The sequence below is a fragment of the Ochlerotatus camptorhynchus genome, unplaced genomic scaffold (genome assembly GCF_037179485.1).
Source record: "Ochlerotatus camptorhynchus isolate MF236.1 unplaced genomic scaffold, CSIRO-AGI_Acam_v1.1 ptg000425l, whole genome shotgun sequence".
NCBI classification, from domain to species: domain Eukaryota; kingdom Metazoa; phylum Arthropoda; class Insecta; order Diptera; family Culicidae; genus Ochlerotatus; species Ochlerotatus camptorhynchus.
This window is the reverse complement of record NW_027040911.1, coordinates 470,811-498,392: the sequence shown is the minus strand read 5'-3', so window position 1 is coordinate 498,392 and position 27,582 is coordinate 470,811. Positions and strand designations below refer to the sequence as shown.

General features: G+C 44.3%; 4 protein-coding genes across 5 annotated transcripts in view; 3 read left to right on the top strand and 1 right to left on the bottom strand.

The window, feature by feature from the left end:
* LOC135711206 (carboxypeptidase D) overlaps positions 1-18,842 on the top strand; it is a 54,894-nt gene extending 36,052 nt beyond the window's left edge. Inside the window, exons 2-5 of one of the 2 annotated variants that reach the window (XM_065233986.1) lie at positions 13,663-14,446; positions 14,670-15,235; positions 15,478-15,755; positions 18,416-18,506. In XM_065233986.1, coding sequence (XP_065090058.1) covers positions 13,681-14,446; positions 14,670-15,235; positions 15,478-15,726 — 1,581 coding nt within the window. In that variant the 5' untranslated portion in view covers positions 13,663-13,680 and the 3' untranslated portion in view covers positions 15,727-15,755; positions 18,416-18,506. Of the gene's footprint in view, positions 1-13,662; positions 14,447-14,669; positions 15,236-15,477; positions 15,756-18,415 lie in introns of both variants that reach the window. The other variant, XM_065233987.1, reaches the window with a different exon arrangement.
* Positions 8,321-10,057, top strand: LOC135711199 (uncharacterized). Its single transcript, XM_065233976.1, has one exon. It carries the CDS (start codon positions 8,321-8,323, stop codon positions 10,055-10,057), a length of 1,737 nt encoding a protein of 578 aa, XP_065090048.1.
* Positions 18,843-19,930: 1,088 nt separating the features above from the next.
* Positions 19,931-27,582, top strand: part of LOC135711202 (uncharacterized) — a 66,589-nt gene continuing 58,937 nt past the window's right edge. Inside the window, exons 1-2 of the mRNA XM_065233983.1 lie at positions 19,931-20,028; positions 20,085-21,893. Of these exons, the coding sequence (XP_065090055.1) occupies positions 19,972-20,028; positions 20,085-21,893 (1,866 nt within the window). The 5' untranslated portion in view covers positions 19,931-19,971. The remainder of the gene's footprint in view (positions 20,029-20,084; positions 21,894-27,582) is intronic.
* Positions 22,059-27,582, bottom strand: part of LOC135711208 (transforming growth factor beta-1-induced transcript 1 protein) — a 35,503-nt gene continuing 29,979 nt past the window's right edge. The window contains exons 3-4 of the mRNA XM_065233990.1: positions 22,283-22,516; positions 22,059-22,225 (exon numbers count right to left, since the gene is read on the bottom strand). Coding sequence (XP_065090062.1) covers positions 22,142-22,225; positions 22,283-22,516 — 318 coding nt within the window. The 3' untranslated portion in view covers positions 22,059-22,141. The remainder of the gene's footprint in view (positions 22,226-22,282; positions 22,517-27,582) is intronic.

Here is a 27,582-nt window from a genome sequence, read left to right as displayed (position 1 = left end):
CCTTCACCCCCTGCCCCCCCTTCTCCACCATCGCCCCCTCGTCCACCTGTTCCCCCTACTCCAACCGTTCCCTTAAAAATTTCTGCGACCCCCCGCCATAAAGCTTACCCAAGCGACTCAAAAGGTCCGTGGGTTGTTTTTTTCCGGCCCAAACAAAAACCTTTGAATATTTCTCGGATTTCGAAGGATCTGACAAAACATTTTTCGGCCGTAACCGATATCTTTAAGGTAACGTCAAACAAACTGCGCGTTACCGTTGATGACCTGAAACAGGCAAACCGGATTGTTGCCTGTGAGCTTTTTTCGATCGAATATCGAGTCTACGTCCCCAGTTGTGACGTAGAAATTGAAGGAGTGGTCACCGAATCGAGTCTGACTTGTGAGGATTTCCTGCAAGTCGAATCCTTCGGCATTTTCAAAAACCGTGCCCTCCCGAAAGTCAAGATACTGGACTGCATTCAACTGCAGTCAGTGTCGCACATAGGCACAAAAAAAAAGTATACCCTCTCAGATTCGTTTCGTGTGACCTTTTCAGGATCGGCATTACCTGACTACGTCACAATTGGGAAGGTTCGACTACCTGTACGCTTGTTTGTACCGAGGGTAATGAATTGCTTGAAATGCAAACAACTAGGTCACACCGCGGACTTTTGTTCCAACAAACCGCGGTGCGATCAATGTGGGGAGGAGCATACGGAGGGTCCTTGTCATGCTACCCCAAAATGCGTTTACTGTAAGGATGCTCCGCATGCTCTGAGTGATTGCCCGAAGTACAAACAGCAGGGAGAAAAACTAAAGCGGTCTTTGCAAGCTCGCTCTAAGCGCTCGTTAGCAGAAATTTTAAAAACGACCGCTTCATCTTCCCAAACCACCCCAAAAAGCAACAACACATTCCACCTCCTGCCAGATGATGATCAGGGCTCTGACTCAGAGGTGGGTGAGAGTAGTCCTTTTGTCTTTAATGGCAACACGAGGAAGCGGTCCAAAATAAACGTCACCCAAAAACCTCGTAAGGCCTCTCGTATGGACTACCAACCTACCTTGACAAATTTAAGAGGTAGCGGAAATGTACCGAAACCCCCACCACCGGGATTTAAAGTTTGTAATTTTAACAAGGACTTTCCGCCACTTCCGGGATCATCTAAAACCCCAGATATCCCAGTTTTTCAGCCAGAAAAACAGCTGAATAATCAGCAAGAACATGATGCCATGTTCACGTTTTCTGAAATTGTGGAGAGCATCTTCAATATATTCAACGTCTCTGACTCAACTCGGAACATTATTAATTTAGTGCTTCCATTCGTGAAAACTCTTTTGAAGCAACTAGCTTCTAGGTGGTCCTTCCTTGCATCGATCATATCCTTTGATGGATAATTTTCCGAATGAGGTCGGGGATATGATCTCTGTTCTTCAGTGGAACTGTAGAAGTCTTATACATAAACTTGACACATTCAAATTTTTAGTTCACAACTCACTTTGTGATGCATTTGCTCTTTGTGAAACATGGCTTTCTTCAGACACCGATCTCCCTTTCCACGATTTTAACATTATTCGCCTTGATCGAGCAGATTCGTATGGAGGGGTGCTTCTCGGGATTCATAAGCTCCATTCCTTTCATAGAATCGATCTGCCTTCCGTGACAGGCATTGAAGTTGTCGCATGTCAGGTAAATATTCGAGGTAAAAGCCTCAGTATTGCCTCAGTATATCTTCCTCCAAGAACTGCGATTTCTCGCCAAGGTCTCTCAGATATCTGCTCAGCTTTATCTGAGCCTCGGTTGATATTAGGAGATTTTAACTCCCACGGTACAGGCTGGGGGGAACTGTACGATGACAACCGCTCAACCCTGATATACGACCTTTGCGATAACTTCAATATGACAATTCTAAACACTGGGGAAGTAACACGAGTGGCCAAACCTCCAGCAAGAGAAAGTAGATTAGACCTCTCCCTCAGTTCGAGTTCACTATCGTTGGATTGCTCGTGGAAAGTAATTCAAGATCCCTACGGTAGTGACCACTTGCCAATCAAAATTTCTATTACCAATGGTTCATCTTCCACTCGCTCGGTTGACATCGCGTACGACCTCACGAAAAATATCGACTGGAAAAAATTTGCGGCCACGGTTCTCGGTGGTATTGAATCGGTTGAGATACTTCCTCCGCTGGATGAGTACTCCTTCTTATCGCGACTTATCGTTGACTGCGCTCTTCAAGCACAGACGAAACGCGTTCCGGGTGTTTTCGTTCGCAAACGACCTCTCACTCCGTGGTGGGATAAGGATTGCACCGACGCGAACAGCGAGAAGTCCGCCGCGTTTAAACGCTTCCGCAAACACGGTAAGGTCGAGGATTTCGAGCGGTACACCGACCTCGAGAAAACTTTTAAGAGCTTGATTAAAGCCAAAAAACGCGGTTACTGGCGTCGGTTCGTCGATGGTTTGTCGAGAGAGACTTCGATGAGAACACTCTGGAATGTCGGCAGGAGAATGCGCAACGCGTCATCACCGGTCAACGAAGACAAGGAGTACTCAGACAGTTGGATATTCAGCTTCGCGCAGAAAGTTTGCCCGGATTCGGTGTCGGTTCAAACCAACGTTCGTGATAGTCCGTCGGGTAGTAACGAAATAGATTCTCCGTTTTCGATGGTGGAATTCTCACTTGCTCTCCTCTCATGTAACAACTCAGCTCCAGGAATGGATAGAATCAAGTTCAACTTGCTCAAAAATCTCCCAGACGTCGCGAAGAGACGCTTGTTGAACTTATTCAATCAATTTCTGGAGCACAACATTGTTCCGGATGATTGGAGGCAAGTAAGAGTTATCGCCATTCGAAAACCCGGTAAACCCGCGTCGGATTATAACTCGTACCGTCCCATCGCGATGTTGTCCTGTATACGGAAATTGTTGGAGAAAATGATTCTTTTTCGTCTAGACAAATGGGTCGAGTCGAATGGTTTACTTTCAGATACGCAATTTGGATTTCGGAGAGGCAAAGGAACGAGCGACTGTCTTGCGTTGCTTTCAACTGAAATTCAACTGGCCTATGCGCAAAAACAGCAAATGGGTTCAGTTTTCTTGGATATTAAGGGGGCTTTTGATTCTGTTTGTATCGATGTCCTTTCGGATAAACTCCACGATAGTGGGCTTTCACCAATTATGAACAACTATTTGAGCAACTTGTTGTCTGAGAAATATATGAGCTTTTCTCATGGAAACTCGACAACTTCACGAATTAGTTACATGGGTCTCCCCCAGGGCTCATGTTTAAGCCCCCTTCTTTATAATTTTTACGTTAAAGACATTGATGGTTGTCTTGATGAAAATTGCTCGCTAAGGCAGCTTGCAGATGACGGCGTTGTGTCCGTTATAGGGCCAAGTGCACCGGACCTGCAAGGACCATTGCAAGATACCTTAAACAATTTGTCTACTTGGGCTATGAAGCTGGGTATCGAATTCTCTCCGGAGAAAACTGAGTTGGTTGTTTTTTCTAGGAAGCATCATCCTGCACAGTTACAGCTTCAACTAAAGGGTAGAACAATCACTCAAAGTATATCTTTCAAGTATTTAGGTGTCTGGTTCGATTCCAAATGCACATGGGGAAAACATATTGCGTATCTAAAACAAAAATGCCAACAAAGAATCAATTTTCTTCGTACAATTACCGGAACTTGGTGGGGAGCACACCCGGAAGATCTTATCAGGTTGTATCGAACAACCATCTTGTCGGTTCTAGAGTACGGTAGCTTCTGCTTTCAATCCGCGGCGAAAACACATATCTTGAAGCTGCAACGAGTTCAATACCGTTGCCTCCGAATCGCGCTTGGCTGTATGCACTCGACGCATACGATGAGCCTCGAAGTACTCGCGGGTGTTCTCCCACTGACAGATCGTTTCGCTGAGCTGTCTTTCCGGTTCCTCATCCGTTGTGAAGTATTGAATCCTTTGGTAATAGAACACTTTGAGAAGCTGCTCGACCAAAATCCTCAAACAAGATTCATGAGTTTGTACTATGAGTACATGACGCTGGAGGTTGGTCCTTCTTCATTAATCTCCAATCGTGATTGCTTCCAAGCCTTCTATAGTTCCTCTGTAAATTTTGATCTGACCATGATGCAAGAAATCCATGGAATACCAGATCACCATCGGTCGATGGTTGTTCCCTCAATTTTTGCAATCAAGTACCACCATGTAAGTAACGATAAAAGATTTTTCACAGATGGGTCAACCATAAATGCTTCCACTGGATTTGGTGTATTTAATCAATTTCATAGCGCCTCCTATAAACTGCAGAAACCATGCTCCGTATACGTTGCGGAACTCGCAGCTATATTTTACGCAGTAGAGCGAATTGCCTCACTACCTTCTGACCATTATTTCATTTTTACGGATAGTCTTAGCTCATTGGAGGCTATTCGTTCAATGAGGCCGATGAAGCACTCCTCGTATTTCCTGCCTGAAATACGATCTAAACTGAGTGCTTTATCTAACTGCTCCTATACTATCACCTTAGCTTGGGTCCCATCTCATTGCTCAATTCCGGGTAATGAGAAAGCGGACTCATTGGCTAAGGTGGGCGCTATGGAAGGCGATATTTTTGAGCGACAAATCGCCTTCAACGAATTTTTCTCCATTGCTCGCCAGCAAGTCCTCATCAGTTGGCAACAAAAATGGAATGGTGGTGAATTGGGAAGATGGTTACATTCTATTCTCCCACAGGTGTCGAACAAACCATGGTTCAAAGGGTTGGACATGAGCCGCGACTTTATACGCGTTATATCAAGGCTTATGTCCAATCACTGCTCGTTAGACTCGCACTTCTATCGAATTGGGCTCTCAGGCAGCAATTTATGTGCGTGTGGCAGTGGTTATCACGATATCGAGCATGTTGTTTGGTCGTGTACCTTACACCGTGTTGCCAGATCTGAGTTATCCACATCCCTCAGGGCCCGAGGAAAACAACCCGCGATACCCGTTAGAGATGTCTTGGCGAGCCGAGACCTTGACTATTTGAATTTAATTTATGTGTTTTTAAAAAGGATAGATTTGAGGATTTAGAAGTTAGTGTCATCTTGTGTTCTCCCAAGTTGTTAGCTACCCATCGGTGTACCCCCATGTTTGTCTTTTTCATCAGAGTGTCGCCTAGTTCGAGATCAAGAGCACATTGCTCTCCAAACCTTGTGTTCACAATCCCTACCCTGCCATCCATTTGTTACAATTTGTTACCCCTAACCTCGAGATAGCCGCGAGTAATCGGCCCCCGCTTTACTAACGTTAGTTTTAAGTAATTTTGTTATCTAAACAATGAATATCGGCTCCGCAAAGCTACAGCAAATGAGCCTGGAAAAATAAACGAATTATTAAAAAAAAAAAAAAAAGGAAAGGGTTTTTTTTAAGGAGGGTGAGGAAGTGGAAGCAAAATCGAAGAAAATGAAAAAAAAAAACGTCCGTGGCTAATAATGAACAAATCATTGTCGATTCGTGCGTGAAGCTTGTGGCTGTGAGGAATATGCCTTTGTTTTCGATTGACTGGCCCAAAATGCGTACGATTCTTGACGCGCTAGCTAGTGCGTTAGGTACCAGATCGACTATGCATCGCGACATGCTCGTCATATTTTGGGGATTAACGTGCAATTTGAGAATGAAGACCAAATCGTCATAAGAACCCTTGCTAAGAAATATATTTTTGTTCAACCGTAGTCCCTCAACAAATTGGATGGTGTTGTGCTAGTGGTCACCACTATTTCATCGCTGTTTTTTCCTGTCTCCGCTGTTTTCCAATTGATTGAAGGAAAGCGCAGAAAAAGCGGTGAGCAGATAGTATCACTCTTAATTATAAATATAAGGTGCGGTTCCATTGCAGCATACCTCACTTCACTTCGGCAAACCCCCAAAAATCAGTCTTCCGACAGCGCCATACACACAGCTTTTTTAATTAAACTTGTGATGCGTATAACAGAAATTTTTCCAATATTCCGAAGTAGTGCTTCACCCTACAACCTTGTTTCTAAGATCATTCGTTCTCAAGCTATGTACTCTTATAGCATGTGATGTTCTGAAAACCTCGAAAAGTTGAACTGAAATTCGCTGAGATAAACTCTATTTTTTCCTTCCATCTAATATAAACTCTACCCAATGGCAACATTTTATTAAATTTTGATACTCTGATACCCTTTAGCCCACTCGCAAAGGAAATAAACGTAACATTTCACTAACCACCCTTTATTAGGACAAACCTGTAAGATAATAAAGAAATGACCCCAGTTCGAATTCTTTACCGTTTTTTTCCCTCAAATTCGATACATTTTTTACGCTAGAGATTGCTGGGTTGCCTAAACAACAGACAGAAAATGTTCATAAATTATATTTAGAAAATCCACGACTAACCATACAAGGGTGTTTAAAAATATAGAATTTGCTCTACTCTGCTCAATCGATTATAATTTCTGAGTATTCTCCAGAAATTTGAACCCATTTGGTTGCGATCTCATACTGCTCTTTGATTTTTATAAGGAAATTATTACGAGAAAATTTGAGAAAGTTCTATCAAAAAGTAGTCTCCAAATTTTACATAAGAAAAGATAGTAGGCATACCCGTATATCATTTTGGAAAAAAGCTAAAACGAAGAAAATAAATCAAAATCTTTTTTTTCCCTTGTAATTGCCATATAAACCTCGAAGAGCTAATGTAGTATGAAATTACAAACCAGTCAGGTCAAACTCAAACGCAAAAGAATAATCTGGACGGACCTGCTTTGGTGGAGGCGGAGCAAAATCTGCAAAATCATTGCAGGGGTTTCTTTCCAAACACTTCTATGGCCACTAGAGGCCCTACGGGCACCAACTCCGGGACAATCCATCGGATGATCACTAAATTATGATAAACAGTCTCCTGCTGTTAAATTCCTGCTATAAATTCATGAATTTTGATACCCATATTGCAGGGGTTTCTTCCCAAACACTTCTATGGACACTAGAGGTAATACGGGAATCTACTCAGGAATGGCCGTCCCGGAGACAATCCATCGGATGATCACAAAATTATGATAAACAGTCTCCTGCTGTAAATTCATGAATTTTGATACCCATATTGTAGCGGTTTCTTCCCAAACACTTCTATGGCCACTAGAGGCCCTACGGGAACCTGCGCCGGAATGGCCGTTCCGGGGAGAAACCTTAAACTGGTCCTCAAGTAAGCTGAAATTGTTTCTTGAAGGAGATTCTACTTTGATATAGATTCCTTCAAAATTCTAGCAAAAGGCAAGAAAATGCTTAGTTCTGAAACAATCCGGATTTCTTAGAACCAGACTATTCCAAATGGACATTGTTGGCAATGTCCAGAAAGAACACAAGTTTCTGAATCCTATGGTGCCAAAAGATTCAAAATCGGTCAAATTTGGCCGTAATAGCAACCAGAGACTTTAAATATTAAAAATTAGATCGATTTGTTTGAAAACAGCCGAGTTATAGCGGTGAATATAACATATTTCCTACCGCGTCTATCGAGAGACTCGTACAGCATAGCTCACCATTGGAAAAGAGAAATGAAAACAAAATACGCAGCATACTCCCGGTCATTCTGCAGCTTCAACTTTCAACATGCACGTTAAGCGGGAGAATGAATGAATTGAAAAATCGGCTTCCACCGAGCTGCTGCAGCAAACAGCACACAAGCAATCGACAAAAGGCAGAACGACTGCGCCATTTTGCCAGTCAAACCAACGTGCTTGCTTCGCACATTGAATGCAGAAAACGTACGCGATCACGCAGTCACAGTCGATATGCGATCCCCTTTCAAGCCCTGGCCACAACAACATACAAAAACTGAATCCCATGATGGTCCGTTCACTAATTACGTCACGATTCAGGGGGGCGGGGAATGGCAACCAAAATTTTTGAAGATCCGTAAAAAAAAATGTACCAAAGGGTCTTTAACCCTCCGTTACTCATGCTGTTGTACTTTGTACAACACACATGAGTTTTCCATTGCCATTTTGTTGCTGAGTTACCAATCGATCTGAAACCAACGAGTATTCCTCGAGTATACGCTTCGCTCAAGACGACGTAGTGGAATGCCGATTGGTGGCTGCTAAAACCAGAGTCGCTCCGTTGAAATTTCTATCCACTCCTAGATTAGAACTTCAAGCAGCATTGGTCGGCGCCAGGCTAGCTCGCTCCGTATCGAATGCCCTCTCAGTCCGAATCTCCTGTTGCTACTACTAGTCGGACTCGCAAGATGTACTGTGCTGGATTAATTCCCACCATCGACGTTATTCGCAATTCGTCGCATTCCGGGTTAGCGAGATCCTGGACACCACGGAAATGAAAGAGTGGAGATACGTTCCAACAGATCTGAACGTAGCTGATGATGGAACAAAATGGAAAGGACTTCCTGATTTGGCCCCGAAGGCGAGATGGTTCAACGGCCCCGAGTTCCTACAGTACCTGGAAACAGATTGGCCGCGTTCACCAACTAGAACGAATTCCGTCAATTTAGAACTTCGCCCTAGTGTATTGACGCACTTCATTGCCCCAGAGCCGATAGTTAGCACGAGCAAATTCTCCAGCTGGAAGCGATTGGTTAAAGTGGTCGCTCTTGTTCAACGGTTTCCCGTCAACTGTAGGCTGAAGAAACTGCAGAAGCCAATCGTGAGCGGACCATTCTCCGACCGCGACATATCCTCCGCCGAGTCGTACCTAATTCGTCAAGCCCAACAAGAAGCCTACCCGGACGAGATAGCAGTTCTTCGGAAGCAGCAGCAGCAGCAGTGCTCGGACCAACCTTCGACTTCGATTCCCAAGTCAAGTGTGCTGCACCAGAAAACACCCTGGATGGATCAGAATGGGATCCTGAGGATGCGAGGACGTATCGCCGCTTGTCATTACGCGACCGAAGATTCTAAGCATCCTGTAATACTTCCCCGTGACCACCCCACCACCAAGTTAATCGTTGCACAATACCACCAAAAATACCACCATCAGAATCACGAGACCGTGATCAATGAGATTCGCCAAAAGTACAGCATACCTAAACTTCGCATGACCTACACGAAAGTGCGAAGAGACTGCCAACGCTGTAAAAACGACCGAGTAATTCCACGCCCGCCGATCATGGCTGACTTGCCGGCGGCACGACTTGCCGCTTTCGAACGACCTTTCACCCATACTGGCGTTGACTTCTTCGGGCCGTACGAGGTCATCATTGGCCGCCGAGTTGAGAAACGCTGGGGGATGCTCGCTACCTGTCTCACGATACGTGCGATTCACATCGAAGTCGTTCATTCCCTCAACGCTGACTCGTGCGTCATGGCAATTCGGAACTTCGTGGCCCGACGAGGAAAACCACGAGTGATCTATAGCGACCGGGGCACCAATTTCATCGGAGCGAACCGGGAGATGACGGAAGCGGAAAAGCTAGTGAGCCAAGAGGAGCTAATGAAGGAGTTCATCGATGTCAACACGAGCTGGGAATTCTTGCCTCCCTCTTCCCCGCACATGGGTGGTAGCTGGGAACGCTTGATCGGTTCCGTCAAAAAGAACCTGATGGCGATCCTACCAGCACGGAAGCTTTCGGACGAGGTCCTGCGGAACCTGCTCACCGAAATAGAAGGCACGGTCAATTCCCGACCGCTAACACACGTTCCAGTTGACGACGATTCAGCTCCAGCCTTGACACCCAACCACTTCCTACTCGGGGCATCCAATGGAATTAAGCCTCTCTGCACCCTCGATGACAGCGGTGCCGTGCTGCGCCAAAATTGGCGACTATCTCAAGTCCAAACCAACCTGTTTTGGAAGCGCTGGGTAAGCGACTACTTGCCCGAGATAACTCGCCGTACCAAGTGGTTCGTCCATACGAAGCCGATCGAGGTCGACGATATAGTGGTCATAGCTGACCCGAAGATGCCACGGAACTGCTGGCCGAAGGGCAGGATCATATGTACCCAACCTGGACGAGACGGCCAACCCAGATCAGCAACAGTTAGGACATTGACCGGGATCTACGAGCGTCCGGTAGCCAAGATAGCCGTGCTAGACGTGCGGCGCGGAACGGAGTAAGTAGACTAGGTGGTCAACGTACCTGGGGGGAGTGTTGGCGCGTTCACGCCAGCGCGCCTCTACTGTAGCGTGGGTTTGACCATCGCGTACATCATCGCAACCGCCCAATACGCACCGGCCTTGACAGTTCGTCGTATCATAGTAGTAGTGAGTGAGAATAACCACATAAAGGAAAGATACCCATAGAAAGTGAAAGTTCCATGCAGTAAAATTTGCTGATTAATTTTATACTTAAACTTATTATATTCAACGCCAAGTGAATTTCTATTTGTGGCAGTCTTATGTAGGTATAAGGTAGTATTTAAAATTAGTACATTGAACTATAATTGAATCATTTTGATAGTGAATCTCAAAGGATGTTTTTCTACATAATTATAACCTGAAATTGTGTAGTCTATATCGGATGCTAAAAGGTAAAATTTGAATTTAATGATAATTTATTTTAAAACCTACTTACACCTAAATAATGTATAGTACGGGCAGCTAGTACAAGGTCAAATCAGATAATAGTACGGCCTACTCGTACCGATAGAACACCTTTGAACACCGGATACGATTTCTGATCACAGATCGCACACAATAGAACGGACTAAACGTAAGTTAATAAATTAGGTGATAGCATGCTAACTTTGAGTATGATGATAACATTATGTACAAGGATATAATCTAAAACCTACATGTATCCCCTTGCAGGAAAATAATAATACTGCGCAACTCAAACATAAATCCTAACTATCGGTCGTCTCTCTGCTTTATTATTATTTCGGAAATCATCCCGTCCGGTAATCTGTTGGCAATTTCCAACAACCTCTATGGAACAACTATGTAGAAGAAACTTTTTCCAATGTTTCAATCTTAAGCTGCGAAGTTCCCATTCTGGACCAGTGTGCACAGTGCGATTACAGCGTACTACCAGCAATCAATATGAAACTAACGATTTTAAATTGGCTCACTACTTGACTAGCCTATTGATCCCAAGCAAACGATTAACGTATCCCATTCTGGTTGAAATTCTAGTACTATGCAATGTTTGTTTTGATTCGCTATGAACGTTTGACAGGTGAAATGAGGGGTTATTCGTTTTTCCTATGTTTCGAGGGGTGAATCGATTAGCTTGGGACCGAAGAGAGTACCAGAGCTGAGCCAAAAATTTGAGCACGTTATTTCGGGACCTTCTAGTCTTAGAGTTACCTCTATGGTACTACCATAGAGGTAACTCTAAGACTAGAAGGTCCAGAAGAAACGTGCTCAACTTTTTGGCTCAGCTCTGGTACTATCTTCGGTCCCAAGCTAATCGATGCACCCCTCGAAACATAGGAAAATCCACTAACCCCTCATTTTATCTGTCAAACTTTCATAGCAAACCAAAACAAACATAGTGTAGTAGTAGAATTTATACTAGAATGGGGTACATTAATCGATTTGCTTGGGACCAATAGGCAAGTCAAGTAGTGAGCCAATTTAAAATCGTTAGTTTCGTATTGATTGTTGGTACTACCATAGAGGTAACTCTAAGACCAGAAGGTCCCGAAATAACGTGCTCAAGTTTTTGGCTCAGCTCTGGTACTATCCTAGAGGTAACTCTAAGACTAGAAGGTCCCGAAATAACGTGCCCAACTTTTTGGCTCAGCTCTGGTACTCTCTTCGGTCCCAAGCTTATCGATTCACCCCTCGAAACATAGCAAAAACCAATAATCCCTCATTTTATCTGTCAAACTTTCATAGCGAATCAAAACAAACATTGCGTAGTTCTAGAATTTCGACTAGAATGGGATACGTTAATCGTTTGCTTGGGACCAATAGGCTAGTCAAGTAATGAGCCAATTTAAAATCGTTAGTTTCGTATTGATTGTTGGTACTACTTCCGACACTATGTATAACGTATAGAACGGGAGTGAAATAAATTTTCGATCATGGGTTTTTCCAGTTTTCAGCAGCAACGACAATAAAAACTGGGTAAAGTCATCGAAATCATTAAAAAAAATGAAGAAACTCACAAAACAGGTATTAACATTGCATATGCAGATAGAGCTTCTTTCTCGAAAATTGTGAATGCCAAAAAGAACCAGCACAGTGTTCACTCGGCTGTCGATAAAAGCAGGCCACTCTCGATGTGTGCTACGCGATCGTCTGTTTACTCGGCAGCAACCATTGTGTGGTCCTCCTCACCCAACAAACAATTTTAGCTGCAGATTAGCTTATACAGCGAAAAATTGGCTTATACAGCTAATATTTGCCTGTATAAGCTAGTCTGCAGCTAAAATTGTTTGTTCGGCATTGTTCTTCATCAGCAGTTCTTTCGGTCGATGCGTCGTCGACTTTGGAAAGCAACCGTTTCGTGATGAGTGTGTGAGTGCTGACCACATTTTGCGTCCATTGCTGCAATGGACGTGCTCTGACCCTCGTTGGTGTACAACAATTTGCCATACAATGAAACTACTGGAAGCGGCTCCAGTTCTGATGGAGGAGGCTTTTTGGATAGCGGAAGATAAAGTGTTTATTGTGTTGTACCTTTTGACTATAGCTTTAAGATGTATTGTGTAGTGACCAAGAATCCTCGGCTCTGTTAAGTTAATTCGGTTGAGCCTTATCAAATAAATTCATAAACAAAAAAAAAAGAACCAGCAACAAGCCGCAGTCTATCCTGTTTAACGATACTGTTCTTACAGTTGGTTAAAAATACATGAAGCAGTATTGATATCTTGCTCACGGAAATTAAAGACATCTTTTCATTCAAGCTGTTTATCTTTATGGAGTCCCCACTGTTTTTGAATTTAATATTAATGATTTCTGTAATCACTTTCGGTTTCATTTAAAAGACACGCTCAAAGCAGAGTAATCAAATTTGCTGCACTCCCTCCAAAAAATGGACCATCAATTAAACCCTAATAAAATTTGAATTGTTATTTTGCTTAACGAAGTGTTCAGGGTATCATTCAAACCATTCGTGGAAGAGTTCTATCATTTGGATTATCGTTCGGGTATGTGCTTTTTTTTTATTAGGGAATGAGTTTTCTTGACCTTCTGTTTTGTGCTACTGAAAGAACAAGCCGTGACTGGCAGGCTGGCAGTTAAGGTTATGTCCAATTCTGCCATAAATTTGAAACATGGTATGCAAATCTACGGCAATTTTAACGAGTTTAGAGCTAGCGTATCAAGCAATCAAATTAATGCAGTGACCGTTCGAGTCTTGGAAGGTTCAACACTAGACGCTAGTTGTTTGAAATGGCTACTCTCCGACAATATAAACATCACAGATCACTATCAATCACTGTAATTACCGTACTATAGGGAAGTAGCTCACCAGTTTTCAGAGTGGACCTAAATGATCAGTTCACCCTCACACGAACGCCAGTTTACGACCTGAACGTGCTTCCCACCCTGAGGAAGTGTCATTTTGTTCAACTCGCTACCGAAACGAATGCCTGTTGGCTCTGCCTCACAATACCTCCCAACACAACCGGTTCATATCAGGTTGATCGTCTGTTTCGGATTGACTTGTTTCATTGCTATTGTTGGTCTCGTTTGAATAGCTAATTGATTTGGTAGTAATTCTCGTTCACTAAAATGACTAAAACCTGAATCTGTTTCTTCACCCATTGCAGATATTCCCCACAGCGAAGATGCTGATATACAAATCAACCGTACTGACTGTGGTGACGCTGTGCGCTGGAATTGCATTCGCCATCCAGGTACCGACTTACGATCAAATCAGTCTTGCCAGTAACGATCGTCAAGATGTCCTCCCCGGATACGTGCAGTCGCCCGGAAGTCTAGGCGTGAGCGATGAACCGCGGGCGTATCGTCCGGACACGGCCTCGCTGGACTTTATCTATCACAATCACGATGACATGACTCGATACCTGAGGGCGACCACCGCTCGGTATCCCAACCTGACGGCACTATACTCGATCGGTAAATCCGTGCAGGGTCGGGACCTGTGGGTGATGGTGGTTTCCGCGTCTCCGTACGAGCACATGCTCGGCAAGCCGGACGTTAAGTACATCGGAAACATCCACGGCAACGAAGCCGTCGGTCGTGAGCTGCTACTTCACTTAATCCAGTACCTGATCACCAGCTACACCACTGATCCCTACATCAAGTGGCTGTTGGACAATACGCGAATTCACATTCTACCTTCGTTGAACCCGGATGGTTATGCTGCCTCCAAGGAAGGTACCTGCGATGGAGGCCAGGGACGCTACAACTCTCGGGGATTCGATCTGAACCGGAACTTCCCGGATTACTTCAAGCAGAATAACAAGCGATCGCAGCCGGAAACGGAAGCCGTCAAGGAGTGGATTAACAAGATTCAATTTGTGCTGAGCGGATCGCTGCACGGAGGTGCCCTGGTTGCCAGTTACCCGTATGATAACACACCCAATGCCAGTAAGTATCTACTTTAGGAGACATTTTTATAATTGTTGGGAGTAATTTTCGTATAAACTTCATCCATGCTTTCGTGGAATCAGAGATCTGTAGATCTTCATCAACGTGCGCCGGTGAGATTGTCTAAATAAAACCTTTAGTAAACTAACGCATCCAACAATCCTATTCTCATATGTTTCTCTTTAACTTCCCTTTTTTACAACATGACCCCTTCTGAGCTCAGTGTTCAACAGCTACGTGCAACAACCTTCGGTGACACCGGACGATGACGTGTTCAAGCATCTGTCGTTGACCTACGCCAACAACCACGCCAAGATGTCCCGTGGAGTGGCCTGCAAGTCCGCATCGCCTTCGTTCGAGAACGGAATCACCAACGGAGCGGCCTGGTATCCGCTGACCGGAGGCATGCAGGACTACAACTACATCTGGCACGGTTGCATGGAAATCACGCTGGAGGTGTCCTGCTGCAAATTTCCCCCGGCCTACGAACTGCGCAAGTACTGGGATGATAATCAACTGTCGATGATCAAGTTCCTGGCCGAGGCCCATCGAGGAGTTCAGGGATTCGTCATGGACCCGAACGGAGGCCCCATTGAACGTGCACAGCTCAAGATCAAGGGTAGAGACGTTGGCTTCAGCACTACCAAGTACGGTGAGTTCTGGAGGATCCTGATTCCCGGTGTCTACAAGCTGGAGGTGTTCGCCGATGGGTTCGTCCCGAGGGATGTCGACTTTATGGTCGTCGAACAGCACCCTACGCTGTTGAACGTCACTATGCAACCCTCAAAGGTAGGTCATTGGAAGGTGGAAGATCCTCACCCTGTATAAATACACTAGAATATACAAAATTTATTGCTTTACTGATCACACGGATCTAACCCTCCAACCAACCGGAATCTGGTTTACTAACGATTTTCTTCCCCACAAAAACATTTTCTTTTCTCTTGTCTCGTATCGTGAATCGGGTCCGTATTGGGTAACAGCCGTACTTATTTGTAAACCATTTAAAACCCTATAACCATCATTGACAGCCACCGGTGTCCTCGGAATCCTCCGCATTGGACGAGCGTGCGGAACACATTGAGCAGCCCCGTGAGCAGTCACCGGTCTTCCATAGCCAACCGGCCCAACCGACGACAACGGCCACAGCCGCAACAGCTCCATTTGAATCAACTTCTTCGCCGTCGTTGTCTACCAATACCTATGCCGGTACAACGATGTGGACTCCTCACCGCCAGGATGCGGACAGCAATGTCGACCGACTGGTGTTTACTAACTGAGCGCTTTCTGGGGGTTTTGGAGAGCCACTGTAAATATCTCTTTCACTCTTTCAGTTGTTTGTGTATGTGTTATGTGTAAGCGTGTGTGTGTGTGCTAGTACTAACCTCTGGTGAATGTTTTGGGTAACTTTTTGCCTCTTGTATATAGCTATCATTTGTTGAATGTTCACGGTTTCAAACAAGTTTAAAAGCATCCGTTCAATGCTTTCAGTATTGTTCTGAACATCTTTAGAGGGAAATATAGAAGAACATCAAATCAGAAGGCACATTTGAATGAAACCTTAAAAGCACTTAAAAGTATATTGAACAAGTTCGGTGGATACAAGACCGGTCTAACAAGTTATCTTACAAGTTCAGTGAACTTGTCCTGCTAGTCCGGTGGACTTGTCCTGCAAGTACGTTGGACTTGTCCTGCAAGTCCGGTGGACTTGTCCAGCAAGTCCGGTGGACTTGTCCAGCAAGTCCGGTGGACTTGTCCTGCAGGTCCGGTGGATTTGTCCTGCAAGTCCGGTGGACTTGTCCAGCAAGTCCGGTGGACTTGTCCAGCAAGTCCGGTGGACTTGTCCTGCAGGTCCGGTGGATTTGTCCTGCAAGTCCGGTGAACTTGTCCTGCAAGTCCGGTGAACTTGTCCTGCAAGTCCGGTGGACTTATTCTGCAAGTCCGGTGGACTTGTCCTGCAAGTCCGCTGGACTTATTCTGCAAGTCCGGTGGACTTGTCCTGCAAGTCCGGTGAACTTGTCCTGCAAGTCCGATGGACTTGTCCTGCAAGTCCGGTGGACTTGTCCTGCAAGTCCGCTGGACTTGTCCTGCAAGTCCAGTGAACTTGTCCTGCAAGTCCGGTGGACTTATTCTGCAAGTCCGGCGGACTTGTTGTGGAAGTCCGGTGGACTTGTTGTGGAAGTCCGGTGGACTTGTTGTGGAAGTCCGGTGGACTTGTTGTGGAAGTCCGGTGGACTTGTCCTGCAAGTCCGGTGGACTTATCCTGCAAGTCCGGTGGACTTGTCCTGCAAGTCCGGTGAACTTGTCCTGCAAGTCCGGTGAACTTGTCCTGCAAGTCCGGTGGACTTATTCTGCAGTCCGGTGGACTTGTCCTGCAAGTCCGGTGGACTTGTAGGACAAGTCCGGTGGACTTATTCTGCAAGTCCGGTGGACTTGTTGTGCAAGTCCGGTGGACTTGTCCTGCAAGTCAAATGGTCAATTCGTGCAAGCTCAGTGGACTTAAATGTCCATTGGACTTGCCCATGTCAACCATGTTCAGTGTACTTGTCTTACATGTCCGGTCTTACATGTCCAGTGGACAAGTCTTATAAGACCGGTGGACTTCTCATGATTGAACAGTGGACTTGGCACGCATGTCCGGTAGACTTGTGGAATTGTCCTACAAGTCGAAGAAGTCCGGTTGGCTTGTTTAACATGTCCAGTGAACTTGTTCCATAAAACAAGTGTATTTTTAACAGCAGAGTTGTGGACTTGTTGTGGAAGTCCGGTGGACTTGTTGTGGAAGTCCGGTGGACTTGTCCTGCAGGTCCGGTGGATTTGTCCTGCAAGTCCGGTGGACTTGTTGTGGAAGTCCGGTGGACTTGTCCTGCAGGTCCGGTGGATTTGTCCTGCAAGTCCGGTGAGTTTGTCCTGCAAGCCCAGTGAACTTGTCCTGCAAGTCCGGTGGACTTGTCCAGCAAGTCCGGTGGACTTGTCCAGCAAGTCCGGTGGACTTGTCCTGCAAGTCCGGTGGACTTGTCCTGCAAGTCCAGTAGACTTGTCCTGCAAGTCCGGTGGACTTGTCCTGCAAGTCCAGTAGACTTGTCCTGCAAGTCCGGTGGACTTGTCCTGCAAGTCCGGGGGACTTGTCCTGCAAGTCCGGGGGACTTGTCCTGCAAGTCCGGTAGACTTGTCCTGCAAGTCCGGGGGACTTGTCCTGCAAGTCCGGTGGACTTATTCTGCAAGTCCGGTGGAATTGTTGTGTAAGTCCGGTAGACTTGTTCTACAAGTCCGGTGGACTTGTCCTGCAAGTCCGGTGGACTTTTTTTATTATTATTATTATAGTCACTTTAACACTCTTGGGTCATTCGTGACTTAGTTCGGTAGACTTGTCCTGCAAGTCCGATAGACTTGTAGGACAAGTCCGGTGGACTTATTCTGCAAGTCCGATGGACTTGTTGTGGAAGTCCGGTAGACTTGTTGTGGAAGTCCGGTGGACTTGTCCTACAAGTCAAGTGGTCAATTCGTGCAAGCTCAGTGGACTTAAATGTCCATTGGACTTGCCCATGTCAACAATGTTCAGTGTACTTGTCTTACATCTCCGGTTCAGTGTACTTGTCTTACATGTCCAACAAGTCAGTCTTATAAGACCGGTGGACTTCTCATGATTGAACAGTGGACTTGGCTCGCATGTCCTGTAGACTTGTGGAATTGTCCTACAAGTCGAAGAAGTCCGGTTGGCGCAGACAGTCTTGAAAACTCATATGCTATATAAATTATTGAAAGTCTGATAACAAATATTTTTTTGAAGTTAGCAGGAACTCCAAACAAACCTGTGAGAACTTCCTCTGTAGTCTTTGAGACATAGTCTAACCATAAAATTTCAGATCAAAACAGAAATCCAATCATGTTGTCTTGTCCCGCCATGACCGTTCTTCGTCATCAAGCTTCATTCAGCACCTTGCTAATGCACCTCCCCTTCCCTTCCAGCGCAACGATGGCCCCTACTATCGGCCAGTCCAACAACAATCGGCCCAATCGCAGTATCGTCCGCAGGTAGCAGCTCCCGGAGGACCTCCCGGCAGTAGCGGTGGTTCCCCGTCCGACGAAGGCATCCTGTCGACGCTGAGCAACGGATTCAATAGTTTGGTAAACAACATCTTCGGTTAAACAACGGCACAAACGACGACGGACGGTGACAGATACTGCTACAGTATTAGAATGGGAGGTTTTCGGTTTTAGTTTCGGTCGAAACAAATGACGACAATGTTGACGACACTGCATTTAGACGTTGTTGATGCACATTCCTTTTTTCAATTCTCAAATTCAAGTCGAGCAGGACGGTAGGTGACAAAGCATGTGTTCCCAGTGATATGACGATAATAATCTATGAAATACAAACACGAGTTAGTTAAAATGAAAATCTAGTTAAGCTTCAACAGACAAATTAAACCAAGATTCTATTTTAAAATTTGAAGAAATTTGCTATATTACTCTGCGCGTATAGATGAAGAGCAAAATGCTCTATAGCAAGCGAACAAAACGAAAACAAAGATTCACATTTTAGTGACCTATATAAATAATATTCAGCGTATTTAAGCATTAGCAGATCGTTCAAAAATTACAATTTCTACCAAGATTTGGTAAAACAAAAATTTGCTGCTAGAGGAATATTTTTAATTAATCAGATGAGTAAGACTTAGTATTTATATACAGGCGGTTCAACATCGTTCAATAAATAAGGTAGTACAAACATTTTGGATGATTTTCTTTGATATCACATGATAATAGCTATGTCGATCCTGTACATAGCCTTCGAAGAAGCGGTACTACCAACGTATGCGGCAAAAAACACTGAGGCAACTTAAGAATTTCATAAGGCACGACTTATGAACGGCACTTATGACTTCCATAAGTGTGACTTATGAGTGGCGTCTTACACGAGGTAGTTCTTATAGGCTTTAGCCTTTTCCATTCCACGAGTGGTTCCATTAACCTCGCTGTCGGTTCGCCCCTCTCTTTTGTCTCGATAGCTAGGAAGCACGTGATAGGTTTATGACGGTGAAAATTTTTGATCAATTTCCAATAGTTTCCTAATGATAATCTACAAGGAAATTTGAACCACCCTAAGGTGCTCAAATACGAGCTTACCTGCGACGCATACCCCATCTGCTGTTCGGTTCAACGAAACTCAGTTTTATAGCACCATAAGCTTTCAGCTTCAAGCTCGCTCTATATTTCCCTTCACCACGTGCTCTCCCTTTTGTGCTTCAGCATCGGTCGTTTCGTATGCATATAGACACCGCATAACGTGTTCACTGAGGCGCGAAATCATTCACCTTTGCTGCAACAACATACTTTATGCCTTTTTATGCTGCTGTTTGCCCTACATTCGTTCCTTTTCGAAAAGAAAGCCTTCCCGGTTGCACATGGCAACCGACGCAACCAAAACAAAGTAGACGCCGAATCTGCACGGTTGTGTCATTTCTGTGAATTCGCTGCGAAGGAATGCTCTTCGGATTTAGTTGAAGAAAGTCTCGGACATCATGGACATCAACGTCGATGACTTCATGCGGCGATCCACGACCGGTTATAACTTTCAGGTATCTTTTCCAAATACATTTACATGCAGTGAGCTAACAATGAGTCCAATTTGCAGTACATCAACGTCAGTGACCTGGATCGAATAATTCGCAATGTTCAGCGAAGTCCCGATGAACGAATCGAGACGGAACCCGTGCAGGACATTCCCGTCAAACCGGACCAGACTGGCAACGTGCGAATGCTATCCGATGAGGAAATTAACGAAATTCTAAGTGCCGCCGAGCTGGATCTTCAGGAAGAGCAACTGTCCGACTCGGGTAGATCAACTCCGATCGCAGAACAGCATGGTAGTGATACTTCAAAGGCGACTTCTTCAAGCACTTCTTCCGCTTCGTCCATCATTTGCTCGTCGTCGAAGGAGCTGACGAAACGTGGTTCAGATGATGTTGCCGATATCGAGGACAATTTGACTTTTGAGGACGACTATACTTTCAATGACTTTGCGATAACGTCCAGTGAGTCCCAGGAAAAGGTTGCACAGCAGCGACGTCGAGAAGTTCAGCCTTCGATCGAGTCGTCCTGCTTCGAGTTTATGGATTCGGAATCGATCATTGAGGAGGTGATCTTGGAACACGACGACAACGACGGTGATGGGGATTCTGAAGGATCGGTCAATGTGGCGCCGATCATAAGAGTGCGATCGCCGATCAAGCCGGCGTCGGCAATCATCAAAACCTACGAACAAGAGTGTCCAGATCCGGTTAATCCGGTTAAGCCGATACTTGATTTCACGGCCATCGAACGAGCTAGCAGAAGCAGTAAGGGAAGCAAACGGTCTTTTGGTCAGAGGATTCCTTCTGGGGAACGAATGCGGCGACCTGCTTCGAGCAAGTCGCTGATGGAGGAATTTGATACGTTCATCAAAATTACGGAGCTGCAGAAGAAAATTTGCCTGCTGATTGACGACGTCCGACATTGCTTGGGAAAGGTGGAAGAGCCCGAAGATGAGCTGGAGCATAAGAAACGGGAGAAACGTACGGCGGAATTTCAGATTCGATTTCAGCGGAACTACCTGTACCAGATTAATCGACTCGAAGAGGACGTATGCGTGATAGATAAAAAAGCTTCTGAGTTTGCTCAGAAGGTTTACCAGCTCTACAGGCTGCTCTACCAAGGGTGGAAGTTTTACTTGAAAAATATGAAATATTTTGTGATTAGTGTAAGTCCGGAAAAGCTGTGGACGCTAGTTAAGTCAGTGATGAGTTCAACGAAGGTGTGCGTGCAGAAGGAAATCTTCGACGAAGATGACCTGATAGTCGAGGAAATCTTTGAAAAGTGTCACCTATTAAGGCACCGTCTGAAGGAAGAAGCTAGCAAATTGAAGTGTAAGTCAAACAGGGTGAAGTCCTCGAAAGCGTTACCAACCAAACCCCCCACGGCCTCCATCCAATCCACCAAGTTGGCCATGTACGGATCCTTAAGCTGTGCTCCGAAACGTCGCCCACAGTTTCGTACGAGCGCTCCTACAGCTACCAAAGTGCCCATCAATCAAAGGAAATGCCACGCCAAGCAACAACCACCGAAGGAAGCTCCCATGAAAACACCGCGTAGCAGAATCATGGCAGTTCCGATGATCAAATCCAGTTCTTCCTCGCTTGGACACAACAAGAGTATAACTCGCGTGCGATCGGCCCGAACTTCAGCGAAAACGATCGACGATGTCGTCACGATGATCCAGCAGCAAACGGACCCGTTAGCCAATTCTCGACTGTTGAAGGAAGTGTCCAGCGCTCTGACCAAAATGTCCACCAGTCGGGACGCCGCCATCAGTCCCGAAGTGAACCAACAGCTACACCAGCTCATTATGGAAACCATTCAGAACATCACCCACCAGCAGCTGAAGGAGCTTATCCCATCCCTGGAGGTAAGTGATCTTGAGAGTCGAAATTTCCTTAAACTTTATTTCATAAATACATGGCTCATAAAAAACACATCATTTAATGGGACAAAAGCAAATTCAAATAACACCCCGCGTGCTTGTCAAAAACGGTTTATATCTAGATATCTGTTAAGAGAAGTGAAGAGAGAGAGAGGATATTTTGCTTTGTTTATTTCAATGATGTAGTTCTCAACTGAGGGCTCGAATCTGGATAGAGAGATGGAACCGATGCATTAGACTCCGCACTTTTCGCAAATCGGTTGCTTGTCCTTGTCGGAGCGGAACTTGGATTCCACGCCGATTGGTTCCTTGCAGAGCTGAAAAGAAAGCACAGATTAAAACTAACTTTCTTTGCAAGCCAAATTTGGACCCACCTTGCACGTGAAGCACTCCTTGTGCCACTTGCCTTCCAGTGCGGAGATGGCCTTCTCCGAGATGGGTTTCTTGCAGCCGCCGCACTTGGGGGCGTACAATCGCTCATAGTCTGCGGTACAGTACGGTTTGCCGTTCCGCTCGAAGAAGGTCTGACCGGACAGTTGCTGCTTGCAGGGGCCTCCGCAGATGAAATGCTCCAGATGCCAGGTCTTGCCCATCGCTTTTACCACTTTCTGCAATGACAAGTTTGATTGGAGGAAAGTTTGATATCCAGTTGGCAAGGAATTATGTAGAAGTTTAGGGAATTGCTTATGCACTGTACGAAGTGATGCAATCTTTAGCAAATTTACTGATATACTATATATTTCTGTTCATATGTTCTGGAGAAAACTTTTACTGGAGGCAAGAGATACAATTATCTCTTTCGGGACGGATGGGTCATATATTCCCATTCTCTATCTTTGATTGTATAAAATCACAGGTTATAGTTAGTACATAACTATCTTCAACAAAGTTAACTATACAGTAAACATCTGAAAGAAGAAGTTTATAGCCAAACTTCATGTCCCAGATTTCCAAAACTTTATGAAGATTTTATGTGTGAGAACATGCACTTGATCCTAAACAGAGACGATACCCTTTGCAACTAGACATGCATCGCCATGTGCATTAATTCATAATTCAGCATAAGTTTACTTAACCGTAATATATTCTAGGGTCTTCAACTCGGTCTCCAAATTGTCTTTGAGTTCAGATTATTTGAGCTGCTGGATTAATTAAACTCCCTGCCATACCAGTTCAGTGTTAATATCAAACTACTGGTTCAATATTCTCTGAGTAGACCTCTCATCTCAGTTAGCAAAAAGTAGACTCAATCCAAAGAAATTTAGAGGATGGATGTCCCATCTCATCCATTTGGCTGTCATATCAATCCACGCTTCAAGTGGATGTCTGGTCACACCAGTTGAGCATTCGTTTCGAATCGCTGTTCCAATAATATTGCAGATGACATCTCGTCGCTTTCATCGTTTCAATCCGCAGAAAGAGTTCATATAATGAATGGATGTTTCATGTCATTCATCTTCCACTCCGTAATTTGATCGATGTTCAAAATTTTCCAGACGAGGACGCAAGTTATTAGCCTAATGCTTCTTTTTCGTCAGTGAAGTAGTTGCATTTGTTGCGCTCTCGATGTTTCTGAAACTTAACCTGAGGCACTGTCCGTGTAGGTGTTACCGTTGCACTTTTTCTCTAGGATAAAAGATAAAATCCCAAAGGCAATTGACCACTTTGTCATGCAGTTTTGGCGTAACTTTCTACCAGCGATTTCACAAAACTGGACCAACTAATTTCTATTTTTTTGTGAAACGCACAAATGTTGGCTACTTTTCTCGAGGTTCTAGAAGAAAAAAATCTTAAAATAATGTTTCATTTCAAAGTTCGAGTGGTAGTAAACGTCATTTCCAGAACAACATGTGAAAAGGGCATACAAGCTTTTTGTAAACAAACCTTTGTAGGCCCTTTTCTCACCAACCGAGGGTCGCCCACGCAAACCAGCAATATCATCGGGAAGGGGAAAGTGTCCCCTACCCGGTGATGTTAAAGGTTTGCGTTGGTGTCATATGGGTGGCGAGAAAAGGGCATAAGAAGGTTTGTTTACAAAAAGCTTGTATGCCCTTTTCACATGTTGTTCTGGATTTTATCTGCTCGAATGAAGTGGTTAATTGTCATTTGTGTGAGAAGTAATAGTGGACTAGATCACCATTGACCAATGCACCGAATGAACTCACGAAAAAATTTGACTTTTGAGCGGTGCCGTGTTTACTAAAAATGAACACATGATGTAATGCTCGCGTATCTTTAGAAAAGGTTCTATCAACTTTTATAAAAAAAACTTGTTAGGCCCTTTTCTCACGAGCTGAAGAACACCCACAAAAACCAAACCACTATCGGAAAGGGGAGAATTCACCCTATCCGATGGTGTTGTTGGTTTGCATGGGCGTACTTCGGTTCGCGCGAAAAATGTCTAACAAGTTTTGTGTACATAATTTGATAGGACATTTTTAAATGTTACGCGAGTATTATTCATGTGTTCATTTTTAGTACACAGGGCACCGCTCAAACGTCAAATTTATTCATGAAGGTCATTCCGTGCATTGGTCAATAAATTAAGCAGTTCAAAGAAAGTGCACACCAACCCGGAAGCAACTCAAGTATTTTGCCAGTGTACCCCGAAAATTTCGAGCTGGTGGTTTTGTCAAACTCACAATTATCAGAAGGGTTATCTGAATAGGGCGAATGCGGAAATAATGTACAATAAATAAAATCCAAGCTTAAAATTCATCTCATTGTCGCGCGACCACGAAACCGAAACGCGCGTCCGACGTCAAAATACACATTAGTGACATAGAAAGTCCAGATCAGCTATGGCAGATTATGCACGAGTACGGATTTCCGGATAAAATGACGTGATTGGTCAAGGCGACGATGGATCGAGTGATGTGCGTTGTTCGAGTATCGGGGACACTCTCGAGTCCCTTTGAATCTCGAAGGGGGTTACGGCAAGGTGGTGGACTTTCGTGTCTGCTAATGAACATCGCGTTAGAAGGTGTGATCAGAAGAGCTGGGATAGCACGAGTGGCTCGATCTTCAGGAAGTCCATCCAGCTTCTTGGCTTCGCCGATGACATTGACATCATGGCACGGAACTGAGACGATGACGGAAACGTACATCAGACTGAAGGCTTAAGCTAGGCGGATTGGACTTGCCATCAACGCATCAAAGACAAAATACATGAAAGGAAGAGGTTTTAGGGAAGACAATGTTAGCCTCCCACCTCGAGTTCAGATTGACGGTGACGAAATCGAGATGGTCGATGATTTCGTATATTTGGGCTCACTGGTGACCGCCGAAAATGATACCAACAGAGAAATTCAAAGACGCATTATGGCAAGGAATCGTGCCTACTTTGGACTCCGGAGAACGCTCCGGTCGAATAAAATTCGCCGCCGCACGAAGACGCTGATTAGACCGGTTATCCTCTACCGCCACAAGACCTGGACTATGCTCGTGGAGGACCAACGCGCCCTTGGTGTTTTCGAACGGAAGGTGTTGCGTACCGTCTACGGTGGAGTCAACAATCAATACGAAACTAACGATTTTCAATTGGCTCACCACTTTAGTAGCCTATTGGTCCCAAGCAAACGATTAACGTACCCTATTCTAGTCGAAATTCTAGTACTACGCAATGTTTGTTTTGATTCGCTATGAAAGTTTGACAGATAAAATGAGAGGTTATTGGTTTTTCCTATGTTTCGAGGGGTGAATCGATTAGCTTGGGACCGAAGAGAGTACCAGAGCTGAGCCAAAAAGTTGAGCACGTTATTTCAGGACCTTCTAGTCTTAGAGTTACCTCTATGGTGGAGTGCAGATGGATGACGGAACGTGGAGGAGGCGAATGAACCACGAATTGCACCAGCTGCTGGGAGAACCATCCATCGTCCACATTGCAAAAAAATGGGCGACTACGGTGGGCTGGGCACGTCGTAAGAATGCCGCACGATGACCCATTGATAATGGTTCTAGAAAGCGACCCAACAGGAACAAGAAGAAGAGGCGCGCAACTGCTAATCTATCTGATTTCATCGTACTTCTAAAGCAAGTTTTGGCTGTATCCCATAGAAACGTATTTTTCACTTTTAGGACCATAATTAAATTATGGACAGAAGTAAATAAATGAGGTAGGTATGATTTCATATAACGAGAATCCAGACCAGGACATGTGAAAAATAACATAAAAATATTATTGTGCCATCAGCGTGAAGGAATTCAAGAAAAAATAAAACTATATTAAAAAGCATTGATTTTTCACCAGAAAAGCTCAAAACTACCTCTCACTCATCTGGTCATATCTCAAAAACTAATTTTCCAAATCATTTGCTCTTGGAAACACATCAAGTAGAAGAGTTTTCCAAAGTGTGGTGAAAATTTGAGCCCAAAATGTTAAGAAATAAAAAAACCCCGCGCATGATAAAAATAGACAATTTTTTGACAATTTTGATACCTGCCGGTAATTAGCCTGTTTACTGTAGTTACTATAACAAAAACAGAATGTGGGTACACCTATAAGAATCTAAATTATAAAACCTACAAATTGACGTTCTAAGAACATGAATAGCTAATTTGGTTTTGGAGTAATCTCTTCTGAAAGATGAAATTTTTAAAAATCTCGGAAATACAGGGGTGTATCTCAGAAGGATTTAGGCACTTTAGAACAAATTTAGACGTTTGTTCAGAATGTCAAAATAAGCGTTTTGGCCAAGTTTGGCTCAAATCGGTGACATCGGCCATAGGTGGTGTACCCACTTGAGCTGGAATAACCCATATTAGAACAGTCAGAACCAGCAATTGCTTCTAAGTTTTATGACTATTTCGTGGAGAGCGTTTCACTGATCAATCAATCTATTGAACTGGTCGATGTACCGGACAAAATAAAACAGCCGATTAATAGTAACTGTAGATTTGATGGTTTTCACCCAATTACATTGGATGAACTTAAAAATATTTGCTTTTCTTTAGGAAAAACGACTGGAGTAGATAATGTTAATGCTAGAGTTATTCAAGATTGCTTTCATGCCATTCGACACACTTTGCTGGACCGCATTGATCATTGCAATCTGGGCACGTGCCGCAAATTTGGAAAGAATCTTTAGTTCCTATACAAAAACTGGCTGGGACGATTAAAGCCGAAGAGTTTCGTCCCATTAATATGTTGCACACATTAGAGAAAATTTTGGAACTTGTTGTAAAAGGCCAGCTGTTAGAATATTTAAATAGTAACTGTTTGTTGATACCGAAACAATTGGGATACCAGGAAGGTTATTCTTGTGAAACCGCGTTAAACTTAGTGTTAGCTAAATGGAAAGAAACCGATTGTTGCTGTGTTTTTGAGACAATTTCTAGGTCCTTGAGAACAATCAAGCGCTTTGGAATTTTGGGTTCAGCATACACATGGTTTGAAAGCTATTTGCCTGACAGAACACAAAGGACTGTTTTTAATGATTTTGTATCCAGCCCCGTTGGCAATGACCTTGAAGTGCCTCAGGGAAGTGTATTAGGACCCCATTTATTTATTATGTATATTAATAACATACGACCAGTTTTACGGTTTTTATGATATTAATCTTTTTGCTGACGATACTGTGTTATTCATTGCAGCTAAAGAATTAGAAGAAACCGTTTCACACTTGAATGAAGATTTGCGTTCTATAAGTAGATGGTTGAAGTATAAACCACAGAC

What these genes read in the sequence shown, in the direction of transcription:
- LOC135711199 (XM_065233976.1), top strand. Translation starts at nt 8,321, where the DNA reads ATGAAAGAGTGGAGATACGTTCCAACAGATCTGAACGTAGCTGATGAT.